The sequence below is a fragment of the Protopterus annectens genome, chromosome 1.part0, assembly GCF_019279795.1.
Source record: "Protopterus annectens isolate FY-2018-M chromosome 1.part0, PAN1.0, whole genome shotgun sequence".
In the NCBI taxonomy this organism is placed as follows: domain Eukaryota; kingdom Metazoa; phylum Chordata; order Ceratodontiformes; family Protopteridae; genus Protopterus; species Protopterus annectens.
Window position 1 is genome coordinate 1,307,110,603 of NC_056725.1, and position 14,719 is coordinate 1,307,125,321.

Below are 14,719 nucleotides of genomic sequence, written 5' to 3' on the forward strand. Positions count from 1 at the left end.
GTGGCTTCTATCCCTAATGCTATATGGTTTAACCGCTGGTTTTCTTAGTAAAGATTTAAAGCATGCAAACAGCGACGTAAGGTCTTTGGTACGAACGCCTGACAAAGTGCAGTTCCCGTGGTATTGTTCCTTACCTAAACAAAAGAGGCACTGGTCATGGGTGTCTTTGGGGGGAAATTTGCCAGCCACACTTGCCCTTTCCGGATGACATGTACAGACTATACATATGAACAAAAGACTGAAAGGATCCCCAATGAGCTACTTATCTGAATTTTTCTTAATCAGACATCCGTAAGAAGTAGGAGCACCTGGCGTACGACTGGCGGCTGAAAAGTTCTTGGAGCTGGTGCATGCAGACATCACTTTTTATGGCCCATGTTTCTGCTGCCACGTCAGACGTCCAACGCAACTAGAGATACTGAAAATCTTTGAAATCCTGGCAGGACAAACTGAAAAGGAAGAATGATAAACCCACATGTACAATATTGCAAAATTGGAATAGGACATTCAATACTATTCCAGTCTGTTTCTGGTAAATTTAAGTCCCCAGATATTATTCTTCCCTCCTGTGATTCATGCAAGAAATATATGAATTCCTCTAGGTCATCTGCACTTGACGTTGGTGGTCTATACACTCCTACAATTGTTATATGTTCTAGGGTTGTCTTTACTGTCACAGTTAAACAGTCTATAGTGTTGCTGTTATCATTGAACATGTAATAATCACAGGTCTCATAGCTATCTTTACTCCCCATCATAACACCTCCACCTGATTCTTTATTAGAACGTCTGTTAAAGTAAAAGCATTTATACCCTGACAGAACTGGTTTCCAGTGATTGTTCTTTAACCATGTTTCACAAACAATAACATCAATCCTATGGGAACGTAGCAAATTTTCCAATGAAAAAACTATTAATGCTCCTAGCATTAACAACCATCAGAAGATGCATAAAATGTTGCTGTGAACCGTTACATTTTTGACCTGACAAAAATCCTGCCTAGTGTTTGTCAAATATTGCAAAATATCTTCCGAAAAATTCTCTTCCCTGATCTAGACAAATGCAAGCCACCCTGTCTGAAGACATGTGCCCAAAACAAGGCCTGGATGCTCTACATATTGCCATTTTTTAAAACAGGACATTTTTTTCCATGTAGGCATTTACCCAAAAAATCTTTTCATCCACAGTGACCGGACTATCCTTTCTATAGGTCATTTGTGAAAAATATGTCCAAACACCAGTACAAGCAAAACTATCTAAGGGGGCTGACAGTTCCCTACTAACAGTCGCAAAATCCTTGGGGGTGGCATCATTTGTACCAACATGAATAAAAACAGAGCCATACTTCCTTACATTAAGGCGTTCCAAGGATTGTCTCATCTTCTATTTTCGCTCCTGGCAAGCATAACACAATTCGATGTTCATTATCATCTCTGCAAATATACGTATCAGTTCCTCTAAAAATTGAATCTCCAATTACAAGAATATCTTTGCTGGCCAGCTCTAAAGAATCTTCAGCTTCTAATACAGTAATATTTGCTCTATCAATTGTTACAAACGACAGAGCTTCATCATTATTAGTCTTATTAATCCTACTGTTTTCACTCTGCATTAAACTCTCATCCAGCTGGTGGTGTAAATCCACAGCTTGAGTCATGTAGTCAACATCGGTCTTTCTCCTCGTTTTTCTTACAGTAATGTTCTTTAATCCCTCCATGTTCAGTTTTGATTTCTTCCTTTTCACCTGCCCCTTGCCTCCTTTTCCTACCTTCTCCATTGGAAAGATGATACCTTTTTCTGTAGAAAGAAGGTTTCCTGATAGAAAAATATCATTTCCTATAGTGTGTTACATAAAGTAGTGTCCTTTTTACTATGTATTTTCTTTCCTTTACAATCATTAATCAGTTTATTTTTCTTCCTTGTTATTTGTTGTGAACTTCTTCCTTTCTTTTTTTGTTTCCTTCAAACAAACTGAATCCTCAGATTACTGGATAATTGCATCTAGAATTTGAGTTTTCAGTTACATCATCTTGTTTCACTGGGGTTGAATGATCTTTACAGAAAATAGATGTGTCATTTCCTAAATGTGCTCCATCTGTTCTATTCCTAACATTATTTAGTTCATCAGGCCAGTCAATATATGAAACAGTTCTCCAAGCCATACCAATTGCACAAGTGCAATCACCATCATTAAGTCGAGACTTACTTCTAACAATGGTAAGCAAATCATCCAACTTTTGACACGAGGAACACAGATCACCAGTGTTATCATCTGTTACCTTTAAATATGCATAGCATTTATTACACTGTACAAGATATTTGTGCATTAGCGAATAGTTACTTGCATTCTCATTTAAGGAATCAATACTCACCTTCAAACTAATACAATATTACAAAAGAAAAGATCAAAATCAGTAACCAGAGAATTCAAATTGAACTTAAATCAACTTCTATGACAAGAAATTACATCAGCAATATACTACTAAATAAAGTACAGTAAGTTATTCTGACCATAAAAGTTCTACAAGCCAGACAAATTTATAATTCCTTTACTTCCCTCACTATTGCTTGCAGTAGCACTTCTTTTTGGCAATAAAGATAAACCACAAACTAAGATGTGACTGTTCAGATGTGCTCAGGATTTTCCTCTCTGCAGTATGTGTAAATTTATAGCGGTCTAGGCTCCTTGGGGTGGCTAGAGCTTGCCTGTATAAAACCTATCCCTAACAACCAACAATGAAATTAAAGGTAAAACAACAAAATATGAATCAAAGTAAATCTTAACAAGCAGTTCCTTCCTACCTACAAACCATGAAGAACTGTGACAACAAATATAATATAAATGCAAATAAAACTTCTCTTGTCAATCAACTCCACATTATGTCACAAACCAAGAAAAAAGAAGTTATGTACTCACCATAACATTTCATGTTTGTAGTCCATCTCGCCCTTCATTCTTGCATATGGGTTCGGAGCCGATCCTCGGCTCCAACTCAGCCGATTACAAAGCTCAAAGTCTCTTAGTTGGCACGTGGCAAAGTAGGTATCCCATAGTGCATTAGTAGGAATCCCCAGATCTTGTTTGCTGCTAACTATTAGAGAGAGAGAAAAGGTTATCCAGAAACAACAATAACAATGAATGATCTCCACCTTACCAAAGGTAACACTATCCTGTCTCCAGATCCTTCAGGACGGGGGTAGGTGGGTGGGTTCGTAAGAATGAAGGGCGAGATGAACTACAAACATGGAACGTTATGGTGAGTACATAACTTCTTAATGTTCTGTAGTCCTATCTTGCCTTCATTCTTGCATATGGGACAGCATCACTAGCACCTTTTTATTGGGTGGCTCACGGGAATATACTCCTGAGTACTGTGGTACCAAAGGAGGCTCTACCCCTGGAGGTCAAATCCAATTTGTAATGAGTAACAAAGGTATGAGGGGTAGCCCAAGTTGCTGGTGCACAAATACTGTCAACTGGAACTCTTGCTTGAAAGGCAGCAGATGTGGAGAGGGATCTCGTAGAATGAGCCTTGATTTTAAATGGAAAGCTCTTTCAATTGTAGGAGTAAATAAAGGAAATGCAGTTGAAAATCCAATTAGATAGAGTCACTTTAGAGACTGGCAGATCTTTTCTAGATTCAGAAAAGGACACGAACAATTGGTCTGATTTTCTAAGTTCTTTAGTTCTATGAAGGTAGAACCGTAATGGTCTGTGAACATCAAGTTGATGAAATTTATATTCTGCACTGTTTGAATGATTAGGAAAAAATACAGTCAGTTAGATAGTTTGGTTCAAATTAGTCTGAGAGCAAACTTTAGGGATGAAGTAAGGATTTGTACCAAGGGAAACTCTGTTATGAAAAATCAAATAAGGGGGTTTGATTGACAGTGCTTGCAACTCTGACACCCGTCTAGAGGATGTGATAGCTACTAGAAACGTCTTCCAAGACAAACTTCAATTGACACGAATGTGCGGGTTCAAAGGGCAGGGAAGTTAGTTTGGACAGAATGAAATTTAGATCCCGATCCCACGGAGGTACAGGTTCCTGAAAGGGAGGCCTAAGCAAGGTAGCACCTATTAAGGAAGGTTTTAGAAAATCTGTGGGCCATCAGATTACGCTCATGCTGTCCCAAATTAAAATTTGATATCGCTGCCAGTTGAACTCTAATTGTGGCAGCAGCTGATCCTTGATGGAAAAGTTCAGTCAGAAATTCTAACACCAAAGGGATGGGTGCTGTGCAAGGATCAACATTTTTCTCTTTTGCCCAGATATAAAATCTTCTCCATTTGCTAGCGTATAACTTCCTAGTGGAAGGTTTGTGGGAAGATGTAAGGATACAAGTCACAGCAAGTGAGAAATCATGAAGCCTGACTACAGATGGAAGGAGCAGCCACGCTGTTAAGTTGAGGGTATGGAGGCAGGGGTGAAGGGAGCCTGAAATGTGTGTCAAGAGGTCTGGAACTGGGTCCAGCATCGATGGATCGTCTAGGAGATGAGGCCCAAGGAAGGGGAACCAAATCTGACGAGGCCAGTAAGGAGTGATCAGAATCATTTTGCTTCCCAAGAACTTGGCTTTCTGGATCACTTTCAATATGAAAGGAAAGAGGGGAAATACATAAAGGAGCCCAGAGGCCAATCGTGAACAAGTGCGCCTCTTGGCGACTCCCCCGGAGGGGGGATAAGGGAGAAATAGCTGCTGCATTTGGTGTTGATCGGGCTGGCAAAAAGGTCACAGCAAGGCTATCCCCATTTTCGGAAAATTTGAACCGCTACTTTCTGACTAAGAGACCACTTGTGAGGCATCAAAATTGCCCTGCTGAGCTTGTCAGCTATCACATTGGTTGTCCCCAGGATATGCGTTGCTACTAGAAAGCGCTGGGAAGATGTCACCCACTGCCAAACGCGAACAGCCTCTCGACAAAGGGGGTAAGATCTGGTTCCTCCTCGCTTGTTTAGATACCATACCACTGATATATTGTCTGACTGGATTGCTATCATCCCTAAGGGAAGAAAGTTGCAAAATGCTTGCAACGCTAGAAGCACTGCTCATCTCTAGGACATTGATATGCAGGTGAGCCTCATGATCTTGCCATGTGCCTTGGACAGTCCTGCCTAGATAATGCCCCCCCAACCCTATCCGGGAGGCATCCATGGTCACAAAAGCAACGGGTTGGCGAGGGAGGGAAGGAAGGGTGTTCCTGTCGTCAGCTGACCGGGCTGAATCCACCAATGAAGGTCCTTTTTGCAAGACTCCATTAAAAGAATATGATGTGATAGAGGCAGTTGTTGGAGACCACTGGGGAAAAAAGAAGCCATTGAAGAATTTGCACGTGCAATCTGGCTAGTGGGACTAGATTTATGGTAGAAGCCATGGTCCGTAAGAGTTTCAGCACAGTCTTTGCCTTGACTTTTTGTAGAGGAAGTAAGCTGTAAATCTGTTGTCTGAGGTTCTGAATTCTGCCTACAGGGAGACGAGCCATCACAAATTGAGAGGGCGACAAGGCAGACTTTTCCCAAATTATCGTAATCCCTAGCTGGGAACAGAGATGGATGGTTGAATCCCTGGTTTGTAGGAGAAGGTGCCTGGTGGTGGCGGTCAAGAGGCAGTCATCCAGGTATGGAAACACTTGGAATCCACAACGTCTCAGGTGAGCTGTCACTACCGCCATACATTTGGTGAACACCCTGGGGGCTGTGGTGAGACCAAAGGGCACAGCATGAAATTGGTAATGACTGGCTCCCAGCCAGAAGCATAGATGACTCCTTGATGCTCTGTCCATTTTTATATGGTAGTACGCATCTTGGAGGTCTATGGAGGGAGTATAGACTGCAGTGTTACCATTCGGAACTTGGCCTTCTTTACAGATTCGTTTAGTTTGCTTCGGTCCAAAATGGGCCTCCATTCCCCTGTTTGTTTTGGCACTAAAAAGAATCTGGAGTAAGTTCCGAATCCTATCTGGTGTGCAGGGATGGTTTGGATGACTCTCTTTGAAAGCAACTTTTGAATTTCTATAGCTGCTTGATCCCTGTGATTGGGTGGAACATCTGGGATCTTCTTGGGAGTGTGGGGTAGAAGACAGAAGGGTATTGAGTATCCTCTGGTGATTATTCTTTGTACCCACTTGCCTTGGGTGATATTTAGCCAAGCTTCTGGATACAAAGATAAGCGACCCCCAACTAGCTCCAGAGAAGCACAGCCGGGCCCCACATCAGGAGTGCTGATAGGGCCGGCCTTGAAAGGAATCGCGGCTATCTTGGTTTTGCGGAACCCCCCACCTCTAGGGCGATGTCTACCATTAGCTCCTCCTCCTCTGCCTCTGAAGGAGGAATCACCTTGTGCGTCCGGGAAAAATCTCTGGGACTTCTTGAACCACATTTTACTGCCTCTCTGACCCTTGGGATATGGTCTAGAAGGGACGGTAAAACGTACTCCCCCACGGCAGAGAGAGTTTTCCCTTCTTGTTCGCACCTGGTGAGTGTATCTTTTACCTTGGGTCCAAACAGAGAATAACTGTCAAATGGGGCATTGTTAAAGGTAGATTTGAAGGGCTCCGCAAAATTACATAAGCTCATCCAGGGGTGTCACCTGAGGGAAACTCCTAAACCCACTGCCCTACTCGCTCTGTCGGCTGCATAGGAAATTAGCCTCATGGAAGAGTTCACAATGGAGTTCAAGGTAGACAACTGAGCAGTAACCTTCTCGGAGACTCCTTCAGTTGATGTACCTTGAAGAGCATCTCCTAGCTCCTTGAGATCTCTCTGAAGCCTCGTAAAATGTGCGAGATAGTTCAGTGACCTGAGAGTAAAAGCCGCTGAAGAGAAGATACACTTTCCGTATCTATCCATCATTCGAGACTCCTTGTTCGGTGGATGGACAGATGTAGAAGTCTCCTCTAGTTCCTTCTTAATGGCTGCCACCACCACTATGGCATATGCAGGCACACCTTTGGTCAAGAACTCTCTCTTTAAGGGCAGAGATAAATTTGTGGGTCTTCTGGGGACTGGCTCCACGGCATCAGGAGTTTCCCCACACCTTTCGACTAACTAGGTCCAGGAGGTCATCAAAAGGTGGAGACACCCAAGAGGCTGAAGGCTGAGACCTAAAAGCCTTCAGGTACACTGACTCATCAGAAGGGGTGACAGTGGGCCAACCGCCTAAGATGTCTACAAAGGAGACATCATCAGAGGACGACCTGGAAGACCCTTCTGACTCCTCGAAGTCAGTGTCTGAGGTGATGGACTCATCCAGGGAGTCTACATGCTTCCTCTTGCATGTCCTCTTCCAAGGGGGCTCCTCAGAAGTGTATTCTGGGGAGGTCTTGGAAGACTGGGGGCCACCCAACGGGGGCTCTTGAGGCTGCAGGTCTCTGCTGTCAAGAGTGATAGAGGGTGCTGAGACAGAGGTCGGTGCCTGAGGGGGAAGAGTATTGGTACCCTTGTGCGGAGCTGATAAGCGAGACAGCACGCTCATCATCTCGAATGCAGATCTCTCTGGCTCCGAAGACAGCCCCGGTTCTGAGGAAACTGAGGTAGCCCTCTGTTCCAAAGCGATCGGCTCCAAGATGGATGTAGGGTCAGAGCTCAACCTAGCCGACGCACCAAGAGGTAGACTCAGCACCGAAGAGGCTCGGGTCCAAGTGTCCCTGTCGGGGCCAACTGGTGAGCTACGGTTCCTAGACACGATGGACGGCGCTGAAGGTGTCGGAGAGGAACTAGTTGGAATCGAGGGCTCCACAACAAGCGCTACCGAAATCTCTGGCTCCGAAGGACCAATTCGGCTCAGAGGAGGAACCACAACAGGTAGGATGGTCTTGGATGGCTCCGGAACAGACTGGGTCGGAGCCAACAACAATTTGGGTAAAGCAGACGACTTCAAGAGTCTAAGCACTACTCTCTACATCCTCTTCCGAAAGGCTCTTGGAGGATCTGGATGACAGGGTAGGCGGTCTAGATCTCTGTAAGATGGGAGATCGTAAAGTTGGGGAGACTGGCAAAAGCTCTCTGGACTGATTCAAATGCAATTTCTCAGTAGTTGGCTCCGAAAAAGTTGGGGCCAATACTGCAGTGTCAACATCAATAACCTCGACTGGCTCCGAGGACAGTGGAGCCGAAGAGGTAGAAGGGTTTATCCAATTTTATAGTTTTCTGAGGAGGTTCAGACAAATTAGTCTGTGCTGGAGAATGTCTCGTGGTCGACTTGACCTTCTCTTTTTTAAATGAATGGAACTTTGAAGATGATTAAGAGCTGGCCAAGTCCACCTCGAAAGAAGGCTTGAGGAGACCTCTCAGAATTCATTTGTTCTTTCTTTCCTGGACAACTCTGGAGCTGAAGGAGTGACAGAAAGAACAAATTTCCTGTAGATGAATGGCTCCGAGGCAGTAAACGCAATTACTGTGCCCATCAGTAATTGACATTTTTTGGGAGCACTCAATGCACTTTTTAAAACCAGGATTCCTTCGACATGACTAAGTTTATGAAAGGGAAAGAAAAAGAGGTAAAGAAAAAAGGACAAGGTACTCTAACTTAAACGGGCCTCGCCCTTTAAGAGTTACACAGAATACGATGAGGGACTAAGTCTCAAACTTAAACGGGCCTAGCCCCACTAAACTGACACGCACACAGGAGAGAAAAACAGAGGACTACATCCTCTAACTTAAACGGGCCTAGCCCTGTTGAGGAAAAAATTCAAAGGTTAAACAGAGGACTAGATCCTCCAACTAAAACGGACCCAGCTGCGGAAGAAGCTAAGTCAGAAAAAAACAGAAAATGCCAGAAATCTCAAACAGCAGGCAACTATAAAAAAAAGTAAACGACACTGCACACAATATACTAACTATTGAAAACTAATCAAAAACAAGGGCCTAACCCAAACATGAACCTACAGAAACAGGAACTATGTCAAAACTAGCACACAGAAGGATACCACACGGAGAACAAACAACGGGGCTAAACGTCCAACATGTTCTCAACACTAAGTAAATTTATGAGAAACTAAGACTAAGTAAACTAAGCTATTATATAAATAGAAATATCAGTAAAACTATGATAATAATGAAAAATATGCAACTTAGCCACGGCCAAGCAAGAAGCACTTCTGAACTTGTAGACACAGCAAAAGAGATCTGGGGATTCTTACTAGTGCACTATGGGATACCTACTTTGTCACGAGCCAGGAGACTTTGAGCTTTGTAATCGGCAGAGTCAGAGCCGAGGATTATCTCTGAACCCATATGTAAGAATGAAGGCGAGATAGGACTACAGAACATGGATTGTTTAGATATGCTCAGGATTTTACTCTGTCTAAATTTAAAGCTGTCTAGGCTCCCTGGGGTGGCTAGAGCTTACCTGTCTAAAACCGATCCTTTTCTAACAACCAACACTGAAATTAAAGATAAAACAACAAAATATGAATCAAAGTAAATCTTCTTGTAAATAATGGGAATCAGGAAGGGTATGTGATTTAGAGGGGTGGTGGCATGCCTCTTGGGGGAGGGGGGATGTTTTCTCAAGACATGGCATACCCATACTTGACGATGGAGAGGACCCACTTGTCTGTGGTAACAGCTTCCCACCTGGCCAGGGCGAGAGGCTGCCTTTGAGAAAGAGTGGTAATGGGGCTGAGGACAAGCAGAGAGATGCTGCAGGGGTAGTCACATTTTGTTTGCCTCAAAGCTGGAGGTCCCCTTTGGAGTTTTCAAAGTATCTTTTCCAGAGGTTTTCTGTTTTTGAACTGTCCTATGATCTACTCTAATGAAGGCGGTCGATTTAGTTTGGTAGTTCCCATGGTATCCAGAGAATGAGGAGAGTAGGATCTGTCTGCATTCTTTCATGGTCTTACCTTCATCTTACAGAGTTTTGACTGGCCACATGAGGGCAAACAGTAGTTCTTTGTCCAAAGGTGAATCTAGAATTTTTAATTAAAAATCCTCAAGTGTAAGCGGACTGTGAAGTCATGCGTATCTACCAATAACAGATCCTGAGGCAGCTGCCTTAAAAGAAGCATGCACAGCACCTTAACTGCACTTAAAGCTATGTCTGGCAGTCTGAGTGGCCTATGAAAGTAAGCTCTGCAGTTGCTGCTTAGAATATTCAGTAAGGGGGTTCCGAAATCACTTTAAAGAGTTAAGAACAGTGATCAAAATATTTTCAGCTTTACTATCTTTGTCAGTAGGTAGTGCATTAGCACTGGGCAGAAGCTGAAGACAGATACTGCAGAGGGGTCTGCCAACAGGTTCTTATATACATATTTAAAGTCATCAGGGACATTATAAAACCTGTCTGGTCTCTTAGGAGCTTGTGGTTGACAATGTGCGAAAGAGGGGAGGTAAATGCATCCTGGAAAGCCTCAAGGACAGGAGAGACTGGGGAAGTGATAGGGGGTACCCATCCCCAACAGGGTGCAATACCTCTTTGGATCATCAGAAAGCTGCACTGATTGCCAATCACAGTGTTTAATCATGTTCTGTACGGTCCCCCCAAAAGAAGCTTCCTCATTAGGGGACTCAGATGAGAGTGAGTCCCCTTTGTTGGAAGAGACTTACCCTGGGGAATACAGTTGAGAGGAACACTTCAGAGAATGGTCAGAGTTATAATCCATCTCCTCATCGGAATGTCAAGTCACAGAACATGGGGGGGGGGGGTAAAAACAAAAACAAAAAAAAAAGAAAAATTCAATGGAACAGCAGGGATAATCTTAACAGTAATAAGTCAATTGTTTACAATGTAGCAATAGACTTATTACAGTGAAGTGTTTTTTTTTTATTGTTCTTCACTTGAAGAGCTGAAGGGGCTGGGGTGCTGGTTCATACTACCAGCTACACTCCTGGAGATGAAAGATGCTGAAGTTAAACTGGTGAAGCATTATGCAGCCAAGTATCAATACAGGGGTTTCCCTGACATTACAGCCAAAGATTCCTTAACAGCAAAGACTTCTTAAGAGGAAAAAAAATCCTTTATGTCAGATGCACTGCAATAAACAACTCTGAATCAGTAGTACCATTACAGTCCCAAGCAAACATTTCAACACAAAGACAGCAGCTTTTCTAACACATCATTACAGAACTGATAATATTAGAAGCTAATAGACAGACAGAGGTAAAACACTGTTTAGTTTTTCTGTTTATATTTTACCTGCAGACTCAAGGGCATAATCCACTAATCCAATACGATCCTCACTGTACAGCTGCAAAGCTCGCTCCACAATGTCATTTACTTGCTGAAACAGTTTAAAAAATGTGAATTACACATTAATCACATGGCAAAGAAAGTAATACACATCAGTTAATACTAAGTAGCTTGAGCTTTCTTTAAATTCAATGTGCATTTTTCTGCTTGAACTCTGCATACCAAACACTCACTATGCTAAACATATGACTCCTTTCAAGACTTATTTTCCACTGGGGGGGGGGGGGATTCTGAGGTGTAGGCAAGTGTTTGCTCCAGGTTCCTTTTCTTGCAGTTGTGCAATGGTGGTACAGCAGGTAGTTGATGGGGCACATAAAAACCGCCCCAAAAACTAAATAATAATATACAAACATAACTAGTAAAGTACATAGTACGTCATAAAATAATCCATAATACTGCACACTGTACTGCCAGGATGTGTACATGGCATACATGGGTATTTTTCACCAGTTATGTGAACCAGTCTCCACTGGACTGTAGCCCTGCAACCAAATTAAGTATCACAGCCACTATCACAGAATATGTCATGATCCCCAGCTACATCAAATACTTATCTGGTGAGCCAGGTATAAAAATGTACTTCATGCAATGTACTTTCACTGCATGTTAATACAAATTGTATGAGGGAAGGAGGTCATCATTCCAGTGTGGCAAAAAACCTCCTTATTCAAAACAAACAGGACTTTTACTTTTGATGTAATGACAACCACTACCTTCATCTCCTTTTTGCACATTATTCCACTGGAAGATAAGATGCTCTTTTCTGAAGAAGCATGTAGTCACCAAATGCAGTTTTGGTAGATGTAAAATACTCAAAAAGCTACTTTTGCCGAACCATAACGTTCCATCTGAGATGTTGATGATCTTCCAGTCATCACTGATGGGGTTTGGTTCTGTGCCGTTCACTCAGTTACCTCAGATCGAGTTTGCATGCAACATATAGAAGAAACAGAAAGTCAGAGGCCATCTCTGCACAGAAACCCTGAAACACCACAAAGACCCAGAAGATCCGCCAGGTGTGATGACTGGAAGATGAACAACTCAGATGGAACGTTATGGTAAGACATAACTTCTTTATCTGAAGTTGTTAATCTTCTTCCTATTCATCACTGATGGGACAGAATCCCAAGCTACTTGGAGAACCTGGGTGGCCCTTATGGAAAAACATTCCTGAGAATCACTGAGCCAAAGGCAACTCTTCCCCTGGAGATCAGATCCAATTTGTAGTGCTTGATGAAGGTATGGGATTTTGCCCAAATAGCTGCTGCACAGATGTCATCCATGGAGGCCCTAGAGTGGAAAGCAACCGATGCTGCAATAGCCCTAGTTCAGTGAGCTTTGATGTGATCAGGCTTAGATTCATTCATAAGCGAATATGAGAAGCTAATGCAATCCGAGCTATTTTGACAAAAGTAACTTTAGATACAGCACACCCCATTCTAGGACCAGAAAAGGAAATGAAAAGTTGGTCTGACTTGCGAAAGGACTTAGTTCTGTCCAGGTAAAAACGTAACTGTCTAAGAACATCCAATGAATGTAGACAGTATTCTCCCTTGTTTGAATAATTTGGAAAGAATACAGGGAGCTCAATGGACTGGTTAATAGAAAAGTCGGAAACCACCTTGGGGAGAAAGGATGGATTAGTACGAAGTGATACTCTGTCCTTATGGGAGATCAGATAGGGGCTCTTGATACATAAGGCTTGCAACTCATATTCGTCTGGCTGAAGTGATCGCCAACAAAAACAAGGATTTCCATGACAAGAATTTTAGATCACATGTTGCAGCAGGCTCAAAACGGGGTAGAGAGAAAGACTGGAGAACCCGGGAGAGATTCCAAGCCTCCACCGACTGCCTGATAGTTCTGCTGTGGAAAATTCCCTTGAGGATGGTCTTGCAAAGTCGGGTGGAAATAAGCAGTACTCCATCAAAACCATTATGGAAGTTGGAAATAGCTGCTAAATGGACTCGAATGGTGGAAGCTGATGCACCTTTGTCAAACAACTCAGCAAGGTAATAAAGAATAGTAGTTAAAGGAGATGAAAGTGGGTTTAGCATCAGATTATGTGACCAGATAGAGAATCTTTTCCATTTGTCCCTGTAAAGTTTTCTGGTGGATGGTTTACGGGAGGCCAAGATAATATCACGAACAGATGAGGAGAGGATTTCCTGCCTGGCAACTAACGGAAGTGAAGAAACCAAGCTGTGAGCTTGTGAGTGGATAAATTCGGTGGGGTCAGCCCTTGTGGGTGAAATATGAGGTCCAGACGAGTGTCCGGGCACAAAGGAGGATAAGAGGTGAGGTCGGATGAAGGGAAACCATACTTGATGAGGCCGGAACAGAGCAATGAGGATCACTTTACTATGCAACCGAATAGCTTTCCTTAAAAAGAGGGGGATCAGCGGTATCGGAGGATAAGTATAAAGGAGACCCGCGGGCCAATCATGAATCAAAGCGTCTCTTGGTGACTCCCCGTGAAGGGGAAAGAGGGCAAAGTAGCTGCTGCATTTTGTGTTTGAGGGGGAGGAAAAAAGATCGCAGCATGGCTGGCCCCAATGGCTGAAGATTTCCGCCGTCACACTTGGATTGAGAGACCACTAGTGGGGATAGAGGATGCATCTGCTCAGCCTGTCTGCAATCACTTGGGAACCCCCCAGGATATGCGTTGCGATCAGAAAGCAGATGGAAGCTATTGCCCAATGCCATGTTCTCATGGCTTTGCGACATAGAGGGTAGGATTTGGTCCCTCCCTGTTTACGTACCAGACAACGGACATGATGCCCGACTGGATAGCAATCATTCCTGACTGAAGGAGCGGATGGAATGCTTGCAATGCCAACAGCACCGCTCAACTCCAGGACATTGATATGCAAGCTGACCTCTATGCTGGACCATGTGTCTTGGACTGACTTTCCCTGGAAGTGGCCCCCCCACCCTATCAGGGAAGCGTCCGTGATCACCATGGTGCTGGGTTGGGGAGCCTGGAAGTGGCGACACCAAAGATTTTTGTCTGTACTCCACCAGAGGATATCTTGTTTGCAGGTTTTGGTGATGAGAATCTGTGAGCTCAGGGGATGAAGACTGGATATCCACTGGGACAGAAGGACCCATTGTAGTAGTCTCGTGTGTAATCTGGCTAGGGGAAAAATTGGGATGGCTGCCGCCATAGATCTCAGAGCCTGAAGAACTTCCCTTGCAGACACCTTTCTTCGACACAGTATCACTTGAACTTGTGCCCTTAATCTTTGAAGCCTGTGAGGGGGAAGAGAGACCAGACTTGATTGAGGGTTGAATACTGCCCCTATAAATTCCAATTGTTGTGAGGGCTGAAGGTTGGACTTTTCCCAGTGAAAGGTGATGCCCAGCAACAACGCTAGTACTTGAGTATAGCGGAGGGCCCTGACCAGGAGGCGCTTGGTGGGGGTGAAGAGGAGCCAATCGTCTAAATACAGAAACACCTGGAATCCCTGAAGTCTCAGATGAGCTGTGACTACTGCTAAGCATTTCGTGAATACTTTGGGGGGCCGTC

General features: G+C 43.6%; 1 protein-coding gene across 1 annotated transcript in view; it reads right to left on the minus strand.

The window, feature by feature from the left end:
* LOC122801558 (SUN domain-containing protein 2-like) overlaps positions 1-14,719 on the minus strand; it is a 500,184-nt gene that overhangs the window by 171,200 nt on the left and 314,265 nt on the right. Inside the window, exon 6 of the mRNA XM_044071033.1 lies at positions 11,137-11,221. Coding sequence (XP_043926968.1) covers positions 11,137-11,221 — 85 coding nt within the window. The remainder of the gene's footprint in view (positions 1-11,136; positions 11,222-14,719) is intronic.